This window comes from Anarhichas minor, unplaced genomic scaffold, assembly GCF_050575085.1.
Source record: "Anarhichas minor isolate MPS153535 unplaced genomic scaffold, ASM5057508v1 ptg000042l, whole genome shotgun sequence".
NCBI lineage: Eukaryota > Metazoa > Chordata > Actinopteri > Perciformes > Anarhichadidae > Anarhichas > Anarhichas minor.
In genome coordinates this window covers 13,177,693-13,199,936 of record NW_027466488.1, presented here as the reverse complement: position 1 = coordinate 13,199,936, position 22,244 = coordinate 13,177,693, and the positions used below count along the sequence as shown (strand labels likewise).

General features: G+C 34.5%; 1 protein-coding gene across 1 annotated transcript; it reads right to left on the bottom strand.

The window, feature by feature from the left end:
* Window positions 1–1,083: 1,083 nt before the first annotated feature.
* ctxnd1 (cortexin domain containing 1) lies at window positions 1,084–1,266 on the bottom strand. Its single transcript, XM_076110020.1, has one exon. The coding sequence runs from the start codon at window positions 1,264–1,266 to the stop codon at window positions 1,084–1,086; it is 183 nt and encodes a 60-aa protein (XP_075966135.1).
* Between the last annotated feature and the right edge of the window lie 20,978 nt (window positions 1,267–22,244).

The window sequence follows — 22,244 nt, the reverse complement described above, 5'->3', positions numbered from 1 at the left end:
ATGGATGTGTACTCATCACACTATTATTCTTTATGATGATTTGCTGTGTTGCGAGCTCAGCGATGAACTTGATGAGTATGCTAATATTACTGAGCAGAATGATGATCAAAACATAATCAACCAAGTTGTAATGAACATGAACATGATTGTTGTCTCCATATGGACCTCTAATATCTTTTGTTCTATTTTCCAACCCTGTGCAATCTGTCAAAACCTGCTAATACTGGAACTGGAAGTTTTGTGACTTCTCTTCTTCATGTTGATCTTCTGCTAATTTTTCATTCCAGTCTATAAAGGGAAAGTGCATTCAGTAAAGGATGACGTCCACTTGGCATTACTGATTGTGTTTGTTAGTCCGACAGGAATGTAAGGCAGCTCCTGAAGACAGGTAGATACAAACAGCCAAGTATATGTGCTTTCCTCTGTAGTTGTATCAGTGTTACTCCATCACTGGGAGCTTTACCCACTTTCTCTCTCCTCATAATCTATGTGGATGTGATATGTGGATAAAGCAATCTTTACATTTTGTCTTCCCAATGTACATCTTACTTGATGTGCAGGTTTCATGTTCATGACTGGTTTGTATGTATTTCTCCACTCAGCACAAACATGTTCTGTATCGAACAAAAGAGTGTTTTTCTACAATAACCACAGTACAATGCTCTGTAAAGGGTTAATGGACTTGAACTTGCTTTACTATCTACTCTTCCGACCCACTAATGTCCTTGCCCGCGGTGTAACACGACCATAGCAGAACCATTTTAGATTGTGTATTCAAACAAAAGAAGTTCTGTACCAGTAGAAGACATGTACTTCTACGGTCTCCATCATAGTTTTAGAATAACTGTAATGCTCTAAAGACTATTAAAAGGAAATATTTTACATGTGTTTTCTCTGTTTGTTTGTTTGCTTGCTTGTCTTAATTTTGGAAATGAAATGTGGAGTCATTAGGCTTCATACAGGAGCCCTTCCTGACTACACAACACTTGAAGAAACCTCCTTTTTCTGGCTGGACACTTTGTCTTGTATGGTTGCCTGGAAGAGCACATAGATCCACGTTATGTAAATGTATGCTTGAGATTGTCAGTCGTCCAGGTGCTGCTCCTCCCAGGTAGAGGTGGGGATCGCGCTGTAGGGGTCCATGATGACCTTGGCACAGCGAATGATCATGGCCACCAGCAGCAGACAGAGGAAGGCGATGCAGGCCAGAGTCAGGCCCTGGTCCACGTCCACGAAGGCTGGTTCTGCAGTACCCTCCACCTCCATGACTGCTGGTGTCTGCTGCTGCTGTCCTCAGACACACCTACACACCCTGTTTCCATCCTGAAGACCCGACTGGAGATGCACAGGGAGAGGGAGAAGATGGGTAGGGTGAGTCATATAGAGCACAGGGGGATGTGAGGGGACAGGAACTAAAGCCATGACATCATCACAGAAGCCATCATAAAACGTCCAACGTGCCTGAAGTCACATTCACATCATGTGTTTTTCTGTGAATCTGATCATTTTCCACAAATGTGACTGAGGGTTTCCAATCAAAGTTAGAGGAGTGGAGCAGCAGCTCCTAGTTAGGCAGCTTGTACTGGTATAACAAATGCAGTGAGAAGCCACAGCTTGAGGAGCCTCAATTACATTTTAGACTTTGTTAAGTTAAAGCAACTCTGAACATTAGAGACTTTAGAAAGAACCTGTTAAAACCCAAAGCATGTACTGTGATTTTCTATATTAATGGAGTATATTAGTGGTTGGCTGAAACACACAGAGGTGTACATTTTTTTAGCCTCTCGGCTCTCGGCCACTTGGGATACACCATCACACACATTCAGTAAATACAAAAGAGTGTCACAATTATTTGTATAGACAGGAAGCTTTTCGAAGTCGAAAATGATCAGATCTGTGATGTTAAAGTTAAAAATCTGTATTTAAAATATGAAGTCATTCATGTTTGCATTTGCAGAACTGCTTTACATGTGTTCAAAGTGCTTAGTATTTGTGTGTATACTGGAATAACCAAAACGTTAGTTTGTAGATCACATTATTTCTGGTAGATCATGTGATACACATTTGTGACAATTTTGAGAGTAATTTCAATCCAGGTAAGGTAAGCTAGTCCGTGGCTGCAAGAGTCTGGTCTTGTTGTAACAACATGCAAGAAAATGTTACAAGTTCCCCTCAGCAAAATCTTTGCAACTTCTATACCTGCCCATCAGGTAACTTCTTCATACCCATCAAACTGCTGAAGAAGAGTTTCTTGACATTTAAGCCAGTTGATGTTTGACCCTTGCCAAAAGCCGGATCAAGAAAAATCCCTGTAACAAGAAAGAAGATGAAAGAAACAGCAATACTTACTGATACACCTGTCAAGATGGCCCTGAAAGAAGAGCAGAGAAGAAAGTCTCACAAGGTGAAACATGCCAAAGAAAGGTCTGGACACCAAACAACAAATCAACTCACACAAACCAACAACTACCTAGTAGGAATGTGCAGAGAGCGCAGTATTTGCATTTGTATCTGTATTTGTTTTAAAGGAAGTGTGTAATATTTTCGGGGATTAATTGGTAGAAATGGAATATTTATGCATAACTATGTTGTCATTAGTGTATAATGACCTGAAACTAAGAATTATTGTGTTTTATTTGGCTTAGAAAAAGCCATTTATATCTTGGTAGGGAGCGGGTCCCCTAGTCATGAGAAAGAACAGAGTATTGATAAGAGTAGCTCCATGTAGTAATACAATCCTAAAGATACCTCTCCTGTTCTAGTCACATCAGCACAAACACTCACAGCGCTTATGACCAACACCAGCTATCTGAAAGGTTTTTTCTGGTGTGCTTTTTTAACACTAAGTTTGAAATTCTAAAAGACACTTTTTGCAAATAACGAATGGTGATCTACTTGTTTTGTGTTGTTTGCTAAACACTAGTTGAAATACCACACTCAATTATCACTCTCCTGCACCCAGAATGCACCTGTGAAAACACTTGTAACCAATTAGATCACTTAGAAATCAGAACTTGAATAGTATTATCGGAATCAGGTTTGCTCTTCAGTGGGCAAAACAATGAAGCTATCGTATTTAGTTTACAGTACAATACAGTAACTTTTTTCATGTCATCTTCAGTTAGAATCATCGTGTCTGATACTGTTGTGATATGAGTATTGAGAATAAATGCATCGCATTTGTAAGATAAATGATGCAAGATATTTTGTATTATTTGTATGTTTTAGTTTTCTGTGTGTAGAGTTCGATGAAGAGGACCTTCATTTCAAGAATTCAAGGTTTGAGCAATTGCAAAGAAGAACTGTAATGTCAGCTACAAACACATGATTTCAGAATGGAATGGATGTAGAAAACCTCTCGTAATGATTTTACATGCAATGGCCAAATAGTTTGTATAAACAGGCCCAAGTGGTGAGGTTCTTCTTGTTATTCCTCCTTGTACTATCTGGCCCCTCTCTGTCTCTCCTCCTGAAGTTGTTATTGGTTCTGACAGGTTTTTTACGACAGATATATCACCTTCAGAACGGGAGGTCTGACCTCAGCATGGAATAAGCTCACCTTTGATCTTCATCAAATCTATTTCAGCTGTACTGGATGCTGTTGTTTTTCTCTGATTTTGGCGCAGGTATTTTTTCAGCATTTGTTTTACAGCAGTTGAAATGCTCCCCAGTCCTTCAGTTACTTCACACAGTATGTTCACATCAAGGACCACAAAGGAAGTAAGTGTTGGGCTGCATTCACTACTCCTTTTATAATAGACCCTCAGTAGTTTAAAGCACACAGTAAACAGAGAATTGGGACTCAGCAATACATTTTCACAATGGGTACCCCAGAGCTAAATTGCACCATCTGCTACAGCAGTGGATTTCAAATGCACAGATTTGCCATGACAGGTGGAAATCACAAATCACTTTGCTTATTCGAATTGTATAGCTCAGTTCACTTCAACGATTCACATCGCTGACTATGTAGCTTATTCACTTGTTTCCTAATAACAGTATGTACAGCAGCAAGTGAAGCATCATCATTCACTTGGCGGCCACCTGCCTTCAGTTCAGACGTACATTCAGTGGGGGCTAGTCCATTGAATTAAACATTAGAAATCAGTGTAGTACAAAACTAGCCTATACAAGCGCTGTGTTGAGGGGAAGCTCTGGTGAAACATGAAAATAAGACTCCCCTCTTCCCAGCGCCCAAGAACAACACCAACAAGGATTTGCAGCCCTTCCTTTTTTTTAACTTGTAACTTCAGGGCGGCCCACAACAATAAGTAAAAAGAAACTAAAGTTAAGCAACCTTACCTACTGACATAAGAAAACAAAAGACAAGTCACTGACCTGAGAAAAAAAAGGATCAAACAGAAATGCTAGCTGAACCTGGGCACTTATAACAATAGACAGATTAATTACGTTACAGAGCACATTGCTGGAAGTAGCGAGAAGAGAACAGGGACTGAGGAAAGGCGGCATTTTACAGGTTTTAACAATTGCTCAAGCAAGATTTTAAAAACAACGCACATTTTTTAAGAGACTACACACAATTGCAAGAATGCAACAATTTAAAATGAAATAAAAAGGTTGTCACCGTATGGCACACAGGGTTCATACATATCTGATTATGTTTGAAGCAGTAACACACTGCTGTGCTCAAACACTTTTAACTTTGTACTTTTCTAATGATATAGTCTGGGTTTGACGTTTCAGAGACATTCTGAAGCACATTGATATAGTGACCAAACACAAGACACAAGACCAGTACTTACTGTACTGATGCAAATATGAATTTAAATAAAATACATCCATGCATTTCCAAAGGTTACGTTTTGCCCTGAGAATCAGAACAGAGCATGTTCTAAATAGAATATGAACACATTGAAATCATTAGTGGAGACAAAAAGATAGTATCAATTACATTTGTTTTAGTGCTGGGCAAGTTATTATCGCGTTAACGCATTAATTAATTAACACCGACAATTATTTTATCGCGCGTTAACGCATTTTTAAAATGTATTATTATTGTAACAGACTGTCTCATGTTTATCGTTTTGTATTGGAGGTGATATGTCCCTTCAGGGTTGCCGTAGAGAAAAGGCGACTTCCGCTTCTGGTCGAGGGAGGGAGGGGGACAGCAGTGGCGGCCGTGCATTTTATACCTGGGCCTGCACTCGTAAAAATGAAGCTCAACACCTACAAATACACTATGAGTGCAGATACATGAATACCGGCATGACGGGATGCGGCGGCATTAACGAACAATGAGTCAAAATCAATTCAGCTAAAACATGCATTCCGCCACACACTCAAGAGCACGGGCCATTCAAATATTATTCATATCAGAGGGAACAATATTACCCATATCATGAAAACGACACGATAGACAAATTAACAGAGTAGTAACTCTCCTATCACTCCCTCCAGGAAATACACGACTCCATAGTTCTTGTTACTGACGGATTTATTAGTCTGTCAACACCGAGAGGGAAAATGAGTCCACTTGAAAAAACATGAATCTTCAAAGTAGATCACTTAAAAACTTAAACTTAACTTTAACTTTAACACTTTGCACAGAGTATATAGACCGCTGCCGCTTCGCGCGTCGTCTTGTTGCTGTGCACCGGCTAAATGTGTCCCCCGCGCAACATAGGACTTAACAATAGTTCCTATCACATATAAAACCAAACGAAAATCCATATAAGTTGTATAAATAATAATATATAATATAAACAAGCATATTAAATGATGACATATATCATATTTATGGCAGTTAAAGCTACTGCAGTTAGCTTACCAGAGCTGCTGTTCACTATTTAGCTGTTCTTCCTCCTTTCTTTGTTAACAAAGAGTTTAATCTCACGGTTGTTCAGTACATCCGTGTGTTTTAGTTCCAGTAAGAAGTCCTTCTCGATTCATGGATGCCAGTGACAGTCACTGACAGTCGACTGACAGTCGAGCCTCCCCAGTTGTATTTCTTGAATACGTTTTAATGCGTTTGAGGCTGAAAATGTCCGCTCGACAGAGGCAGCAGATATTGGGATTGTCACCGCCCAACATGTCACACTAGCCCACTGACCAATCACGTACTTGTAGGCCAGCTAGCAGGCTCTGACACGTCAAAGAATACGCCCAACATGTCAAACTAAAGATCTGATTGGTTGAAGACTATGACAATCAACAATATCGTCCCCATTCACTTAAACTGCAAAGGGATTCACTTGTGAGTCTGCAGGCCTCGGGCCTCTCTTCTTACCTAGAGACACAGAGGTGAAATCTGATTGGATAAAAGCTCTACTTAAAACAAGCTGCACTGGAAGCAGAGCAACTGAGGAACACAGTAGCTGTGCAATGAGAAAATAAGATAATGGGGAAAATATTTTTATAAATTATAATACATGTAGTGTATTTAAGAAACATTATTAAATTATAAAATAGATATAGCTTTGTGATTCTGTTTAGGCCAGCAGAGAAGGCCTTGCAGGCCCTGACGGCCCGCCACTGGGGGACAGAAATAAACAGAGAAGCCATGGGCTGCACCAGCTGTTGCTCTCCCTGGAGACTACTGGACATCGCTGCAGTAAAGTCAGCAGACACTCAGATCTCCGTGGTCCACTCAGCAGACACTTACATTTTAGTGCATATGCTGAAATTCACGGTAAACGCATTTAAACGGCACAGATCGGGAGCGAGCGAAGGACTTTGTTAGCGGAAGTTAGCGGAAAGATTAACGTGAGACAACATCCGGTTTCTTCAGATGAACATCTGGTTTTCAGAATAAGATGCCAACAAAGTATGAATTATATTCACATTAAGTATAAAACATGCTACCTGCATCTCGTGAACCAAATGTTATTGCCCTTTTGTTCATATAGCAGTACCTTTAAAATAAAAGTGCGCAATACACTACTTTTGAATTCATTATTGAACTTTGCCATAACAATGCGATTAATCGCGAAAAATCCATGCGATTAATCGCGATTAAATATTTTAATCGTTGCCCAGCACTCATTTTTTTCAATTGCTAATACAGGTTTTTGAAACCAGACCTGTGGTCGTTTTATAGTTTATTGATGTACAGAGCTGACTGATGAGCAGATAGCCAAGGTCTTTGGTCTCGTGGCATGTGTATTGACCAATTGGTCCATGCGTGTGCCATTTGAATGGCAGCATTTAGAAATAGCAAACATATGACTTAATGTCAGATTCCAGAGTCTCATGTAGAGAACTGTGCAGTGAGTTGTAAAAAGTGCCATGTTGAGTCATTTTAGTGCTGCAGTTGAAAGTGTAAACCACAAGCTTGGAGGCTGGAACCAATCAGCTCCCCAGAACAACCTACAAACTCACACAATCAATCATCCAGTCAGCCGAGCTCCCCTGCAGCCCGGCAGCCCGGAAGCACAGCAGAGAGAGAGAAGAGCCAAAGTCTGTGGATGCACTGTATAATGGTATTTTGTATTTTATAAACAGCAAATACTGAGCTGTATGCATCCAAGACAAATTTCCTTCAGGACAATAAAGTATATCTTATCTTATGCACAGAGAGGATGAGAGCACGTACCCAAACGGTTAATAGCTCAGCAAAGTATTATTTCTGACAGTCATCAGATTATGATTGTTTCTGTGGCTCTTGTGATCTTTTTATAAGCTTTTATCAATCACGTGCATTGTGTACTATAGTGAGGGGAGCCCCACTGCTAATAGCTACTGGTTCATTTGGTGACAATGGTGATTCAGAGAATACCTCTACATGTCATTAAATGCTAAAATCTGTCATGGCAAACAATCAAAACAATGGCTTAATGGTCGAAATAGTTTTGGGATGTCAGAATACCTCAGATATCGGACTCTAGTTTTGAGAATCAACAGGTGTGCAGTCCAGCACATTTGCCCAGTGTGTCACGGGCATGCCAGACTCTTTTGGTATTTCTGGCTCGCCTGGCTGACCCGTGGTCTATTTGGAGGGTCAGAAAGAATGTCTGATGGTGCTGAGCTCATGCTCTCATCCTGCTGCTGCCACAGGAGAAAGGGAAGCATACTGTGCAGCTCCTACCTCCCTATCTGAAGAAACATAACATGTCAAACATAAGACATCATCTCTCTACACTTTTCCTCTGTGTCTCACTTAGTTGAAATTGTATACAGATAGTATGTCTCCATGTTGCACGACTCCTGTTGCACTACTTTCTAAGAAAATATCAGATTTTTGAGTTACTGTCTGTAAATCTGAATCCATCATAGTGTTCTGCTTTCCCAAGACTTCTCACACAGGTGTTAGACTAAACATTTGTCTTTAGGAAACTGAGGACTTACTGGCTGACTCTGGCTCAGAGGTCAGAGCAGTGTTGCTTTATAAAGATATTCTTACTCTACTGCAGCTGGCTGATTTGAGACGTTGGGAAGCTCTGTCTTTTTGCTGTAGAGAACAAACACGAGTTCTCTTCAGGCACTGGAGCCTTTTCTAGTTTAATATTGAGAAGTTGACCATTCTAATAACTATTCAAAGACAGTATCACAAAATTGCATCACATCCATCATATCGGGCCTGGTACCAAACCTAGCTACCCACTGTGACAACAGTCAAAAAATAGAATAGAATCCCTTTTTATTGTCAAATACATATAATTTTGTACTAATAATCTGACGGCATAAAGCACCATCAATATTCACTGTGCATGCAGGTGTGGAATAGCTGAGGAATTGAAGTTGTTTCATGGGGATTCCTCTCGACCAGAGAGCTCCATAAATCCATCCTCTGCTGTACAGAGATACGCTACATTATCCTGAGTGAAAGAGTAACGGGGGCAGTGGAGGAGACGGGGCAGAGGGGCTTTCACCTTCACTGTTGTTGTTTACTCAGTTTTCCCTTCTTACAGGAAAATACTTCATTTAAAAATGTAGCAATGACTGGAGCATGGCAGTGACTCGCCCAAGAGACTCTCTGGAGAGATTAGCAGGGATTGCAGAGAATGAGGGACACTTTCCTGTCCAATGGAAATTCCAGGGGAGATGAGACATGCAAAACCAGCAGCCTTCAGCACGGAGAAATGAAGCCAAAGTGGAGGTGCCAACCAGTCTCGTTATCCGGAACATATTGAAAATATACAAATTTCCATTACTTGCGTCTTTGCATCACTCTCAGAGTTAGAGGTTAGGGTCTTACAATGCAAGGAATCGAGGTAACCGATCCGCTGAACCGTCATCAGAAGCACCATTTTTTATGGTCACTCAGCGTTGTAGCAGCTTATGATTATTTGAAGTTTGTATAAACCCATATTTGCATGGTCCAAATACTAATAAAAGCAGATTGTTACCTTTGTTAGCGCAGTGGTTTTTGCATCTGCAATTATGGATGTTCTGTTTGTAAATTCATTATTAAATAATACAGGTAAACTAATATGCAAAGCTCCTGGTTAGCTCTAGTCGTATATTTACAAATGTGTTATATCCAGCCATGTTCTCCTGAAGGAGAATGTCTTTGTTTGTTTGTTTCTTACATGAATGAATGGCTGAGAGGTTTGTATTTAACAGTATATTGTTTTCATCTTGCAATAAATATTGATATGTTCTTGATCACTTTGTGTTGTGTCTATTTGCCTGTTCTGTGTTTTTATGTTTATGTGTTTTGAGGCACTGCTGGCCTTTCAATGTCATTTATAAATGCTTTGTAAGGCATAAATAGTCCTCACTTTAGATGAGGTGACACAAAATACTTAATAAATGCTTTATAAGGCATAAATAGTCCTCACTTTAGATGAGGACACACAAAATACTTAATAAATGCTTTATAAGGCATAAATAGTCCTCACTTTAGATGAGGTGACACAAAATACTTAATAAATGCTTTATAAGGCATAAATAGTCCTCACTTTAGATGAGGACACATAAAATACTTAATAAATGCTTTATAAGGCATAAATAGTCCTCACTTTAGATGAGGACATACAAAATACTTAATAAATGCTTTATAAGGCATAAATAGTCCTCACTTTAGATGAGGACACACAAAATACTTAATAAATGCTTTATAAGGCATAAATAGTCCTCACTTTAGATGAGGTGACACACAAAATACTTAATAAATGCTTTATAAGGCATACTTAGTCCTCACTTTAGATGAGGTGACACACAAAATACTTAATGAATGCTTTATAAGGCATACATAGTCCTCACTTTAGATGAGGTGACACAAAATACTTAAATCCTTTAAAAGGCATAAATAGTCCTCACTTTAGATGAGGACACATAAAATACTTAATAAATGCTTTATAAGGCATACATAGTCCTCACTTTAGATGAGGTGACACAAAATACTTAATAAATGCTTTATAAGGCATAAATAGTCCTCACTTTAGATGAGGTGACACAAAATACTTAATACATGCTTTATAAGGCATAAATAGTCCTCACTTTAGATGAGGACACACAAAATACTTAATAAATGCTTTATAAGGCATAAATAGTCCTCACTTTAGATGAGGTGACACAAAATACTTAATAAATGCTTTATAAGGCATAAATAGTCCTCACTTTAGATGAGGACACAAAATACTTAATAAATACTTTATAAGGCATAAATAGTCCTCACTTTAGATGAGGTGACACAAAATACTTAATAAATGGTTTATAAGGCATAAATAGTCCTCACTTTAGATGAGGTGACACACAAAATACTTAATGAATGCTTTATAAGGCATACATAGTCCTCACTTTAGATGAGGTGACACAAAATACTTAAATGCTTTAAAAGGCATAAATAGTCCTCACTTTAGATGAGGTGACACAAAATACTTAATAAATGCTTTATAAGGCATAAATAGTCCTCACTTTAGATGAGGACACACAAAATACTTAATAAATGCTTTATAAGGCATAAATAGTCCTCACTTTAGATGAGGACACACAAAATACTTAATAAATGCTTTATAAGGCATAAATAGTCCTCACTTTAGATGAGGTGACACAAAATACTTAATAAATGCTTTATAAGGTATAAATAGTCCTCACTTTAGACGAGGACACACAAAATACTTAATACATGCTTTATAAGGCATGAATAGTCCTCACTTTAGATGAGGACACACAAAATACTTAATAAATGCTTTATAAGGCATAAATAGTCCTCACTTTAGATGAGGTGACACAAAATACTTAATAAATGCTTTATAAGGCATAAATAGTCCTCACTTTAGATGAGGACACAAAATACTTAATAAATACTTTATAAGGCATAAATAGTCCTCACTTTAGATGAGGTGACACACAAAATACTTAATGAATGCTTTATAAGGCATACATAGTCCTCACTTTAGATGAGGTGACACAAAATACTTAAATGCTTTAAAAGGCATAAATAGTCCTCACTTTAGATGAGGTGACACAAAATACTTAATAAATGCTTTAAAAGGCATAAATAGTCCTCACTTTAGATGAGGACACATAAAATACTTAATAAATGCTTTATAAGGCATAAATAGTCCTCACTTTAGATGAGGTGACACAAAATACTTAATAAATGCTTTATAAGGCATAAATAGTCCTCACTTTAGATGAGGACACATAAAATACTTAATAAATGCTTAATAAGGCATAAATAGTCCTCACTTTAGATGAGGTGACACAAAATACTTAATAAATGCTTTATAAGGCATAAATAGTCCTCACTTTAGATGAGGTGACACAAAATACTTAATAAATGCTTTATAAGGCATAAATAGTCCTCACTTTAGATGAGGAGACACAAAATACTTAATAAATGCTTTATAAGACATAAATAGTCCTCACTTTAGATGAGGTGACACAAAATACTTAATAAATGCTTTATAAGGCATAAATAGTCCTCACTTTAGATGAGGTGACACAAAATACTTAATAAATGCTTTATAAGGCATAAATAGTCCTCACTTTAGATGAGGAGACACAAAATACTTAATAAATGCTTTATAAGACATAAATAGTCCTCACTTTAGATGAGGTGACACAAAATACTTAATAAATGCTTTATAAGGCATAAATAGTCCTCACTTTAGATGAGGTGACACAAAATACTTAATAAATGCTTTATAAGGCATTAATAGTCCTCACTTTAGATGAGGAGACACAAAATACTTAATAAATGCTTTATAAGGCATAAATAGTCCTCACTTTAGATGAGGAGACACAAAATACTTAATAAATGCTTTATAAGACATAAATAGTCCTCACTTTAGATGAGGTGACACAAAATACTTAATAAATGCTTTATAAGGCATTAATAGTCCTCACTTTAGATGAGGACACATACAACACTTAATAAATGCTTTATAAGGCATAAATAGTCCTCACTTTAGATGAGGTGACACAAAATACTTAATAAATGCTTTATAAGGCATAAATAGTCCTCACTTTAGATGAGGTGACACAAAATACTTAATAAATGCTTTATAAGGCATAAATAGTCCTCACTTTAGATGAGGACACATACAATACTTAATAAATGCTTTATAAGGCATAAATAGTCCTCACTTTAGATGAGGTGACACAAAATACTTAATAAATGCTTTAAAAGGCATAAATAGTCCTCACTTTAGATGAGGACACATAAAATACTTAATAAATGCTTTATAAGGCATAAATAGTCCTCACTTTAGATGAGGTGACACAAAATACTTAATAAATGCTTTATACGGCATAAATAGTCCTCACTTTAGATGAGGAGACACAAAATACTTAATAAATGCTTTATAAGGCATAAATAGTCCTCACTTTAGATGAGGACACACAAAATACTTAATAAATGCTTTGTAAGGCATAAATAGTCCTCACTTTAGATGAGGTGACACAAAATACTTAATAAATGCTTTATAAGGCATAAATAGTCCTCACTTTAGATGAGGACACACAAAATACTTAAATGCTTTATCAGGCATAAATAGTCCTCACTTTAGATGAGGACACATAAAATACTTAATAAATGCTTTATAAGGCATAAATAGTCCTCACTTTAGATGAGGTGACACAAAATACTTAATAAATGCTTTAAAAGGCATAAATAGTCCTCACTTTAGATGAGGACACATAAAATACTTAATAAATGCTTTATAAGGCATAAATAGTCCTCACTTTAGATGAGGTGACACAAAATACTTAATAAATGCTTTATAAGGCATAAATAGTCCTCACTTTAGATGAGGAGACACAAAATACTTAATAAATGCTTTATAAGACATAAATAGTCCTCACTTTAGATGAGGTAATACAAAATACTTAATAAATGCTTTGTAAGGCATAGCTAGTCCTCACTTTAGATGAGGACACACAAAATACTTAATAAATGCTTTATAAGGCATAAATAGTCCTCACTTTAGATGAGGACACACAAAATACTTAATAAATGCTTTGTAAGGCATAAATAGTCCTCACTTTAGATGAGGTGACACAAAATACTTAATAAATGCTTTATAAGGCATAAATAGTCCTCACTTTAGATGAGGACACACAAAATACTTAAATGCTTTATAAGGCATAAATAGTCCTCACTTTAAATGAGGTGACACAAAATACTTAATAAATGCTTTATAAGGCATAAATAGTCCTCACTTTAGATGAGGACACATAAAATACTTAATAAATGCTTTATAAGGCATAAATAGTCCTCACTTTAGATGATGAAGTGACACAAAATACTTAATAAATGCTTTATAAGGCATAAATAGTCCTCACTTTAGATGAGGACACACAAAATACTTAATAAATACTTTATAAGGCATAAATAGTCCTCACTTTAGATGAGGTGACACAAAATACTTAATAAATGCTTTGTAAGGCATAGCTAGTCCTCACTTTAGATGAGGACACACAAAATACTTAATAAATGCTTTATAAGGCATAAATAGTCCTCACTTTAGATGAGGACACACAAAATACTTAATAAATGCTTTGTAAGGCATAAATAGTCCTCACTTTAGATGAGGTGACACAAAATACTTAATAAATGCTTTATAAGGCATAAATAGTCCTCACTTTAGATGAGGACACACAAAATACTTAATAAATGCTTTATAAGGCATAAATAGTCCTCACTTTAAATGAGGTGACACAAAATACTTAATAAATGCTTTATAAGGCATAAATAGTCATCACTTTAGATGAGGACACATAAAATACTTAATAAATGCTTAATAAGGCATAAATAGTCCTCACTTTAGATGAGGTGACACAAAATACTTAATAAATGCTTTATAAGGCATAAATAGTCCTCACTTTAGATGAGGTGACACAAAATACTTAATAAATGCTTTATAAGGCATAAATAGTCCTCACTTTAGATGAGGACACACAAAATACTTAATAAATGCTTTATAAGACATAAATAGTCCTCACTTTAGATGAGGTGACAGAAAATACTTAAATGCTTTATAAGGTATAAATAGTCCTCACTTTAGACGAGGACACACAAAATACTTAATAAATGCTTTATAAGGCATAAATAGTCCTCACTTTAGATGAGGACACACAAAATACTTAATAAATGCTTTATAAGGCATAAATAGTCCTCACTTTAGATGAGGTGACACAAAATACTTAATAAATGCTTTGTAAGGCATAGCTAGTCCTCACTTTAGATGAGGACACACAAAATACTTAATACATGCTTTATAAGACATAAATAGTCCTCACTTTAGATGAGGTGACACAAAATACTTCATAAATGCTTTGTAAGGCATAAATAGTCCTCACTTTAGATGAGGACACATAAAATACTTAATTAAAGCTTCATAAGGCATAAATAGTCTTCACTTTAGATGATGAAGTGACACAAAATACTTAATAAATCCTTTATAAGGCATAAATAGTCCTCACTTTAGATGAGGACACACAAAACACTTAATAAATACTTTACAAGGCATAAATAGTCCTCACTTTAGATGAGGTGACACAAAATACTTAATAAATGCTTTGTAAGGCATAGCTAGTCCTCACTTTAGATGAGGACACACAAAATACTTAATAAATGCTTTATAAGGCATAAATAGTCCTCACTTTAGATGAGGACACACAAACTACTTAATAAATGCTTTATAAGACATAAATAGTCCTCACTTTAGATGAGGTGACACAAAATACTTAATAAATGCTTTATAAGGCATTAATAGTCCTCACTTTAGATGAGGACACATACAACACTTAATAAATGCTTTATAAGGCATAAATAGTCCTCACTTTAGATGAGGTGACACAAAATACTTAATAAATGCTTTATAAGGCATAAATAGTCCTCACTTTAGATGAGGTGACACAAAATACTTAATAAATGCTTTATAAGGCATAAATAGTCCTCACTTTAGATGAGGACACATACAATACTTAATAAATGCTTTATAAGGCATAAATAGTCCTCACTTTAGATGAGGTGACACAAAATACTTAATAAATGCTTTATAAGGCATAAATAGTCCTCACTTTAGATGAGGTGACACAAAATACTTAATAAATGCTTTATACGGCATAAATAGTCCTCACTTTAGATGAGGAGACACAAAATACTTAATAAATGCTTTATAAGACATAAATAGTCCTCACTTTAGATGAGGTGATACAAAATACTTAATAAATGCTTTATAAGGCATAGCTAGTCCTCACTTTAGATGAGGTGACACAAAATACTTAATAAATGCTTTATAAGGCATAAATAGTCCTCACTTTAGATGAGGACACATAAAATACTTAATAAATGCTTTATAAGGCATAAATAGTCCTCACTTTAGATGAGGTGACACAAAATACTTAATAAATGCTTTAAAAGGCATAAATAGTCCTCACTTTAGATGAGGACACATAAAATACTTAATAAATGCTTTATAAGGCATAAATAGTCCTCACTTTAGATGAGGTGACACAAAATACTTAATAAATGCTTTATAAGGCATAAATAGTCCTCACTTTAGATGAGGAGACACAAAATACTTAATAAATGCTTTATAAGGCATAAATAGTCATCACTTTAGATGAGGACACATAAAATACTTAATAAATGCTTAATAAGGCATAAATAGTCCTCACTTTAGATGAGGTGACACAAAATACTTAATAAATGCTTTATAAGGCATAAATAGTCCTCACTTTAAATGAGGTGACACAAAATACTTAATAAATGCTTTATAAGGCATAAATAGTCATCACTTTAGATGAGGACACATAAAATACTTAATAAATGCTTAATAAGGCATAAATAGTCCTCACTTTAGATGAGGTGACACAAAATACTTAATAAATGCTTTATAAGGCATAAATAGTCCTCACTTTAGATGAGGTGACACAAAATACTTAATAAATGCTTTATAAGGCATAAATAGTCCTCACTTTAGATGAGGACACACAAAATACTTAATAAATGCTTTATAAGGCATAAATAGTCCTCACTTTAGATGAGGACACACAAAATACTTAATAAATGCTTTGTAAGGCATAAATAGTCCTCACTTTAGATGAGGTGACACAAAATACTTAATAAATGCTTTATAAGGCATAAATAGTCCTCACTTTAGATGAGGACACACAAAATACTTAAATGCTTTATCAGGCATAAATAGTCCTCACTTTAGATGAGGACACATAAAATACTTAATAAATGCTTTATAAGGCATAAATAGTCCTCACTTTAGATGAGGTGACACAAAATACTTAATAAATGCTTTAAAAGGCATAAATAGTCCTCACTTTAGATGAGGACACATAAAATACTTAATAAATGCTTTATAAGGCATAAATAGTCCTCACTTTAGATGAGGTGACACAAAATACTTAATAAATGCTTTATAAGGCATAAATAGTCCTCACTTTAGATGAGGAGACACAAAATACTTAATAAATGCTTTATAAGACATAAATAGTCCTCACTTTAGATGAGGTAATACAAAATACTTAATAAATGCTTTGTAAGGCATAGCTAGTCCTCACTTTAGATGAGGACACACAAAATACTTAATAAATGCTTTATAAGGCATAAATAGTCCTCACTTTAGATGAGGACACACAAAATACTTAATAAATGCTTTGTAAGGCATAAATAGTCCTCACTTTAGATGAGGTGACACAAAATACTTAATAAATGCTTTATAAGGCATAAATAGTCCTCACTTTAGATGAGGACACACAAAATACTTAAATGCTTTATAAGGCATAAATAGTCCTCACTTTAAATGAGGTGACACAAAATACTTAATAAATGCTTTATAAGGCATAAATAGTCCTCACTTTAGATGAGGACACATAAAATACTTAATAAATGCTTTATAAGGCATAAATAGTCCTCACTTTAGATGATGAAGTGACACAAAATACTTAATAAATGCTTTATAAGGCATAAATAGTCCTCACTTTAGATGAGGACACACAAAATACTTAATAAATGCTTTGTAAGGCATAAATAGTCCTCACTTTAGATGAGGTGACACAAAATACTTAATAAATGCTTTATAAGGCATAAATAGTCCTCACTTTAGATGAGGACACACAAAATACTTAATAAATGCTTTGTAAGGCATAGCTAGTCCTCACTTTAGATGAGGACACACAAAATACTTAATAAATGCTTTATAAGGCATAAATAGTCCTCACTTTAGATGAGGACACACAAAATACTTAATAAATGCTTTGTAAGGCATAAATAGTCCTCACTTTAGATGAGGTGACACAAAATACTTAATAAATGCTTTATAAGGCATAAATAGTCCTCACTTTAGATGAGGACACACAAAATACTTAATAAATGCTTTATAAGGCATAAATAGTCCTCACTTTAAATGAGGTGACACAAAATACTTAATAAATGCTTTATAAGGCATAAATAGTCATCACTTTAGATGAGGACACATAAAATACTTAATAAATGCTTAATAAGGCATAAATAGTCCTCACTTTAGATGAGGTGACACAAAATACTTAATAAATGCTTTATAAGGCATAAATAGTCCTCACTTTAGATGAGGTGACACAAAATACTTAATAAATGCTTTATAAGGCATAAATAGTCCTCACTTTAGATGAGGACACACAAAATACTTAATAAATGCTTTATAAGACATAAATAGTCCTCACTTTAGATGAGGTGACAGAAAATACTTAAATGCTTTATAAGGTATAAATAGTCCTCACTTTAGACGAGGACACACAAAATACTTAATAAATGCTTTATAAGGCATAAATAGTCCTCACTTTAGATGAGGACACACAAAATACTTAATAAATGCTTTATAAGGCATAAATAGTCCTCACTTTAGATGAGGTGACACAAAATACTTAATAAATGCTTTGTAAGGCATAGCTAGTCCTCACTTTAGATGAGGACACACAAAATACTTAATACATGCTTTATAAGACATAAATAGTCCTCACTTTAGATGAGGTGACACAAAATACTTCATAAATGCTTTGTAAGGCATAAATAGTCCTCACTTTAGATGAGGACACATAAAATACTTAATTAAAGCTTCATAAGGCATAAATAGTCTTCACTTTAGATGATGAAGTGACACAAAATACTTAATAAATCCTTTATAAGGCATAAATAGTCCTCACTTTAGATGAGGACACACAAAACACTTAATAAATACTTTACAAGGCATAAATAGTCCTCACTTTAGATGAGGTGACACAAAATACTTAATAAATGCTTTGTAAGGCATAGCTAGTCCTCACTTTAGATGAGGACACACAAAATACTTAATAAATGCTTTATAAGGCATAAATAGTCCTCACTTTAGATGAGGACACACAAACTACTTAATAAATGCTTTATAAGACATAAATAGTCCTCACTTTAGATGAGGTGACACAAAATACTTAATAAATGCTTTATAAGGCATTAATAGTCCTCACTTTAGATGAGGACACATACAACACTTAATAAATGCTTTATAAGGCATAAATAGTCCTCACTTTAGATGAGGTGACACAAAATACTTAATAAATGCTTTATAAGGCATAAATAGTCCTCACTTTAGATGAGGTGACACAAAATACTTAATAAATGCTTTATAAGGCATAAATAGTCCTCACTTTAGATGAGGACACATACAATACTTAATAAATGCTTTATAAGGCATAAATAGTCCTCACTTTAGATGAGGTGACACAAAATACTTAATAAATGCTTTATAAGGCATAAATAGTCCTCACTTTAGATGAGGTGACACAAAATACTTAATAAATGCTTTATACGGCATAAATAGTCCTCACTTTAGATGAGGAGACACAAAATACTTAATAAATGCTTTATAAGACATAAATAGTCCTCACTTTAGATGAGGTGATACAAAATACTTAATAAATGCTTTATAAGGCATAGCTAGTCCTCACTTTAGATGAGGTGACACAAAATACTTAATAAATGCTTTATAAGGCATAAATAGTCCTCACTTTAGATGAGGACACATAAAATACTTAATAAATGCTTTATAAGGCATAAATAGTCCTCACTTTAGATGAGGTGACACAAAATACTTAATAAATGCTTTAAAAGGCATAAATAGTCCTCACTTTAGATGAGGACACATAAAATACTTAATAAATGCTTTATAAGGCATAAATAGTCCTCACTTTAGATGAGGTGACACAAAATACTTAATAAATGCTTTATAAGGCATAAATAGTCCTCACTTTAGATGAGGAGACACAAAATACTTAATAAATGCTTTATAAGACATAAATAGTCCTCACTTTAGATGAGGTAATACAAAATACTTAATAAATGCTTTGTAAGGCATAGCTAGTCCTCACTTTAGATGAGGACACACAAAATACTTAATAAATGCTTTATAAGGCATAAATAGTCCTCACTTTAGATGAGGACACACAAAATACTTAATAAATGCTTTGTAAGGCATAAATAGTCCTCACTTTAGATGAGGTGACACAAAATACTTAATAAATGCTTTATAAGGCATAAATAGTCCTCACTTTAGATGAGGACACACAAAATACTTAAATGCTTTATAAGGCATAAATAGTCCTCACTTTAAATGAGGTGACACAAAATACTTAATAAATGCTTTATAAGGCATAAATAGTCCTCACTTTAGATGAGGACACATAAAATACTTAATAAATGCTTTATAAGGCATAAATAGTCCTCACTTTAGATGATGAAGTGACACAAAATACTTAATAAATGCTTTATAAGGCATAAATAGTCCTCACTTTAGATGAGGACACACAAAATACTTAATAAATACTTTATAAGGCATAAATAGTCCTCACTTTAGATGAGGTGACACAAAATACTTAATAAATGCTTTGTAAGGCATAGCTAGTCCTCACTTTAGATGAGGACACACAAAATACTTAATAAATGCTTTATAAGGCATAAATAGTCCTCACTTTAGATGAGGACACACAAAATACTTAATAAATGCTTTGTAAGGCATAAATAGTCCTCACTTTAGATGAGGTGACACAAAATACTTAATAAATGCTTTATAAGGCATAAATAGTCCTCACTTTAGATGAGGACACACAAAATACTTAATAAATGCTTTATAAGGCATAAATAGTCCTCACTTTAAATGAGGTGACACAAAATACTTAATAAATGCTTTATAAGGCATAAATAGTCATCACTTTAGATGAGGACACATAAAATACTTAATAAATGCTTAATAAGGCATAAATAGTCCTCACTTTAGATGAGGTGACACAAAATACTTAATAAATGCTTTATAAGGCATAAATAGTCCTCACTTTAGATGAGGTGACACAAAATACTTAATAAATGCTTTATAAGGCATAAATAGTCCTCACTTTAGATGAGGACACACAAAATACTTAATAAATGCTTTATAAGACATAAATAGTCCTCACTTTAGATGAGGTGACAGAAAATACTTAAATGCTTTATAAGGTATAAATAGTCCTCACTTTAGACGAGGACACACAAAATACTTAATAAATGCTTTATAAGGCATAAATAGTCCTCACTTTAGATGAGGACACACAAAATACTTAATAAATGCTTTATAAGGCATTAATAGTCCTCACTTTAGATGAGGTGACACAAAATACTTAATAAATGCTTTGTAAGGCATAGCTAGTCCTCACTTTAGATGAGGACACACAAAATACTTAATACATGCTTTATAAGACATAAATAGTCCTCACTTTAGATGAGGTGACACAAAATACTTCATAAATGCTTTGTAAGGCATAAATAGTCCTCACTTTAGATGAGGACACATAAAATACTTAATTAAAGCTTCATAAGGCATAAATAGTCCTCACTTTAGATGATGAAGTGACACAAAATACTTAATAAATCCTTTATAAGGCATAAATAGTCCTCACTTTAGATGAGGACACACAAAACACTTAATAAATACTTTACAAGGCATAAATAGTCCTCACTTTAGATGAGGTGACACAAAATACTTAATAAATGCTTTGTAAGGCATAGCTAGTCCTCACTTTAGATGAGGACACACAAAATACTTAATAAATGCTTTATAAGGCATAAATAGTCCTCACTTTAGATGAGGACACACAAACTACTTAATAAATGCTTTGTAAGGAATAAATAGTCCTCACTTTAGATGAGGTGACACAAAATACTTAATAAATGCTTTATAAGGCATAAATAGTCCTCACTTTAGATGAGGACACACAAAATACTTAATAAATGCTTTATAAGGCATAAATAGTCCTCACTTTAAATGAGGTGACACAAAATACTTAATAAATGCTTTATAAGGCATAAATAGTCCTCACTTTAGATGAGGACACATAAAATACTTAATAAATGCTTCATAAGGCATAAATAGTCCTCACTTTAGATGATGAAGTGACACAAAATACTTAATAAATGCTTTATAAGGCATAAATAGTCCTCACTTTAGATGAGGACACACAAAATACTTAATAAATACTTTATAAGGCATAAATAGTCCTCACTTTAAATGAGGTGACACAAAATACTTAATAAATCCTTTATAAGGCATAAATAGTCCTCACTTTAGATGAGGACACACAAAACACTTAATAAATACTTTACAAGGCATAAATAGTCCTCACTTTAGATGAGGTGACACAAAATACTTAATAAATGCTTTGTAAGGCATAGCTAGTCCTCACTTTAGATGAGGACACACAAAATACTTAATAAATGCTTTATAAGGCATAAATAGTCCTCACTTTAGATGAGGACACACAAACTACTTAATAAATGCTTTGTAAGGAATAAATAGTCCTCACTTTAGATGAGGTGACACAAAATACTTAATAAA

Coding starts and splice junctions, on each gene's coding strand:
- ctxnd1 (XM_076110020.1), bottom strand. CDS start 1,266: ATGGAGGTGGAGGGTACTGCAGAACCAGCCTTCGTGGACGTGGACCAG.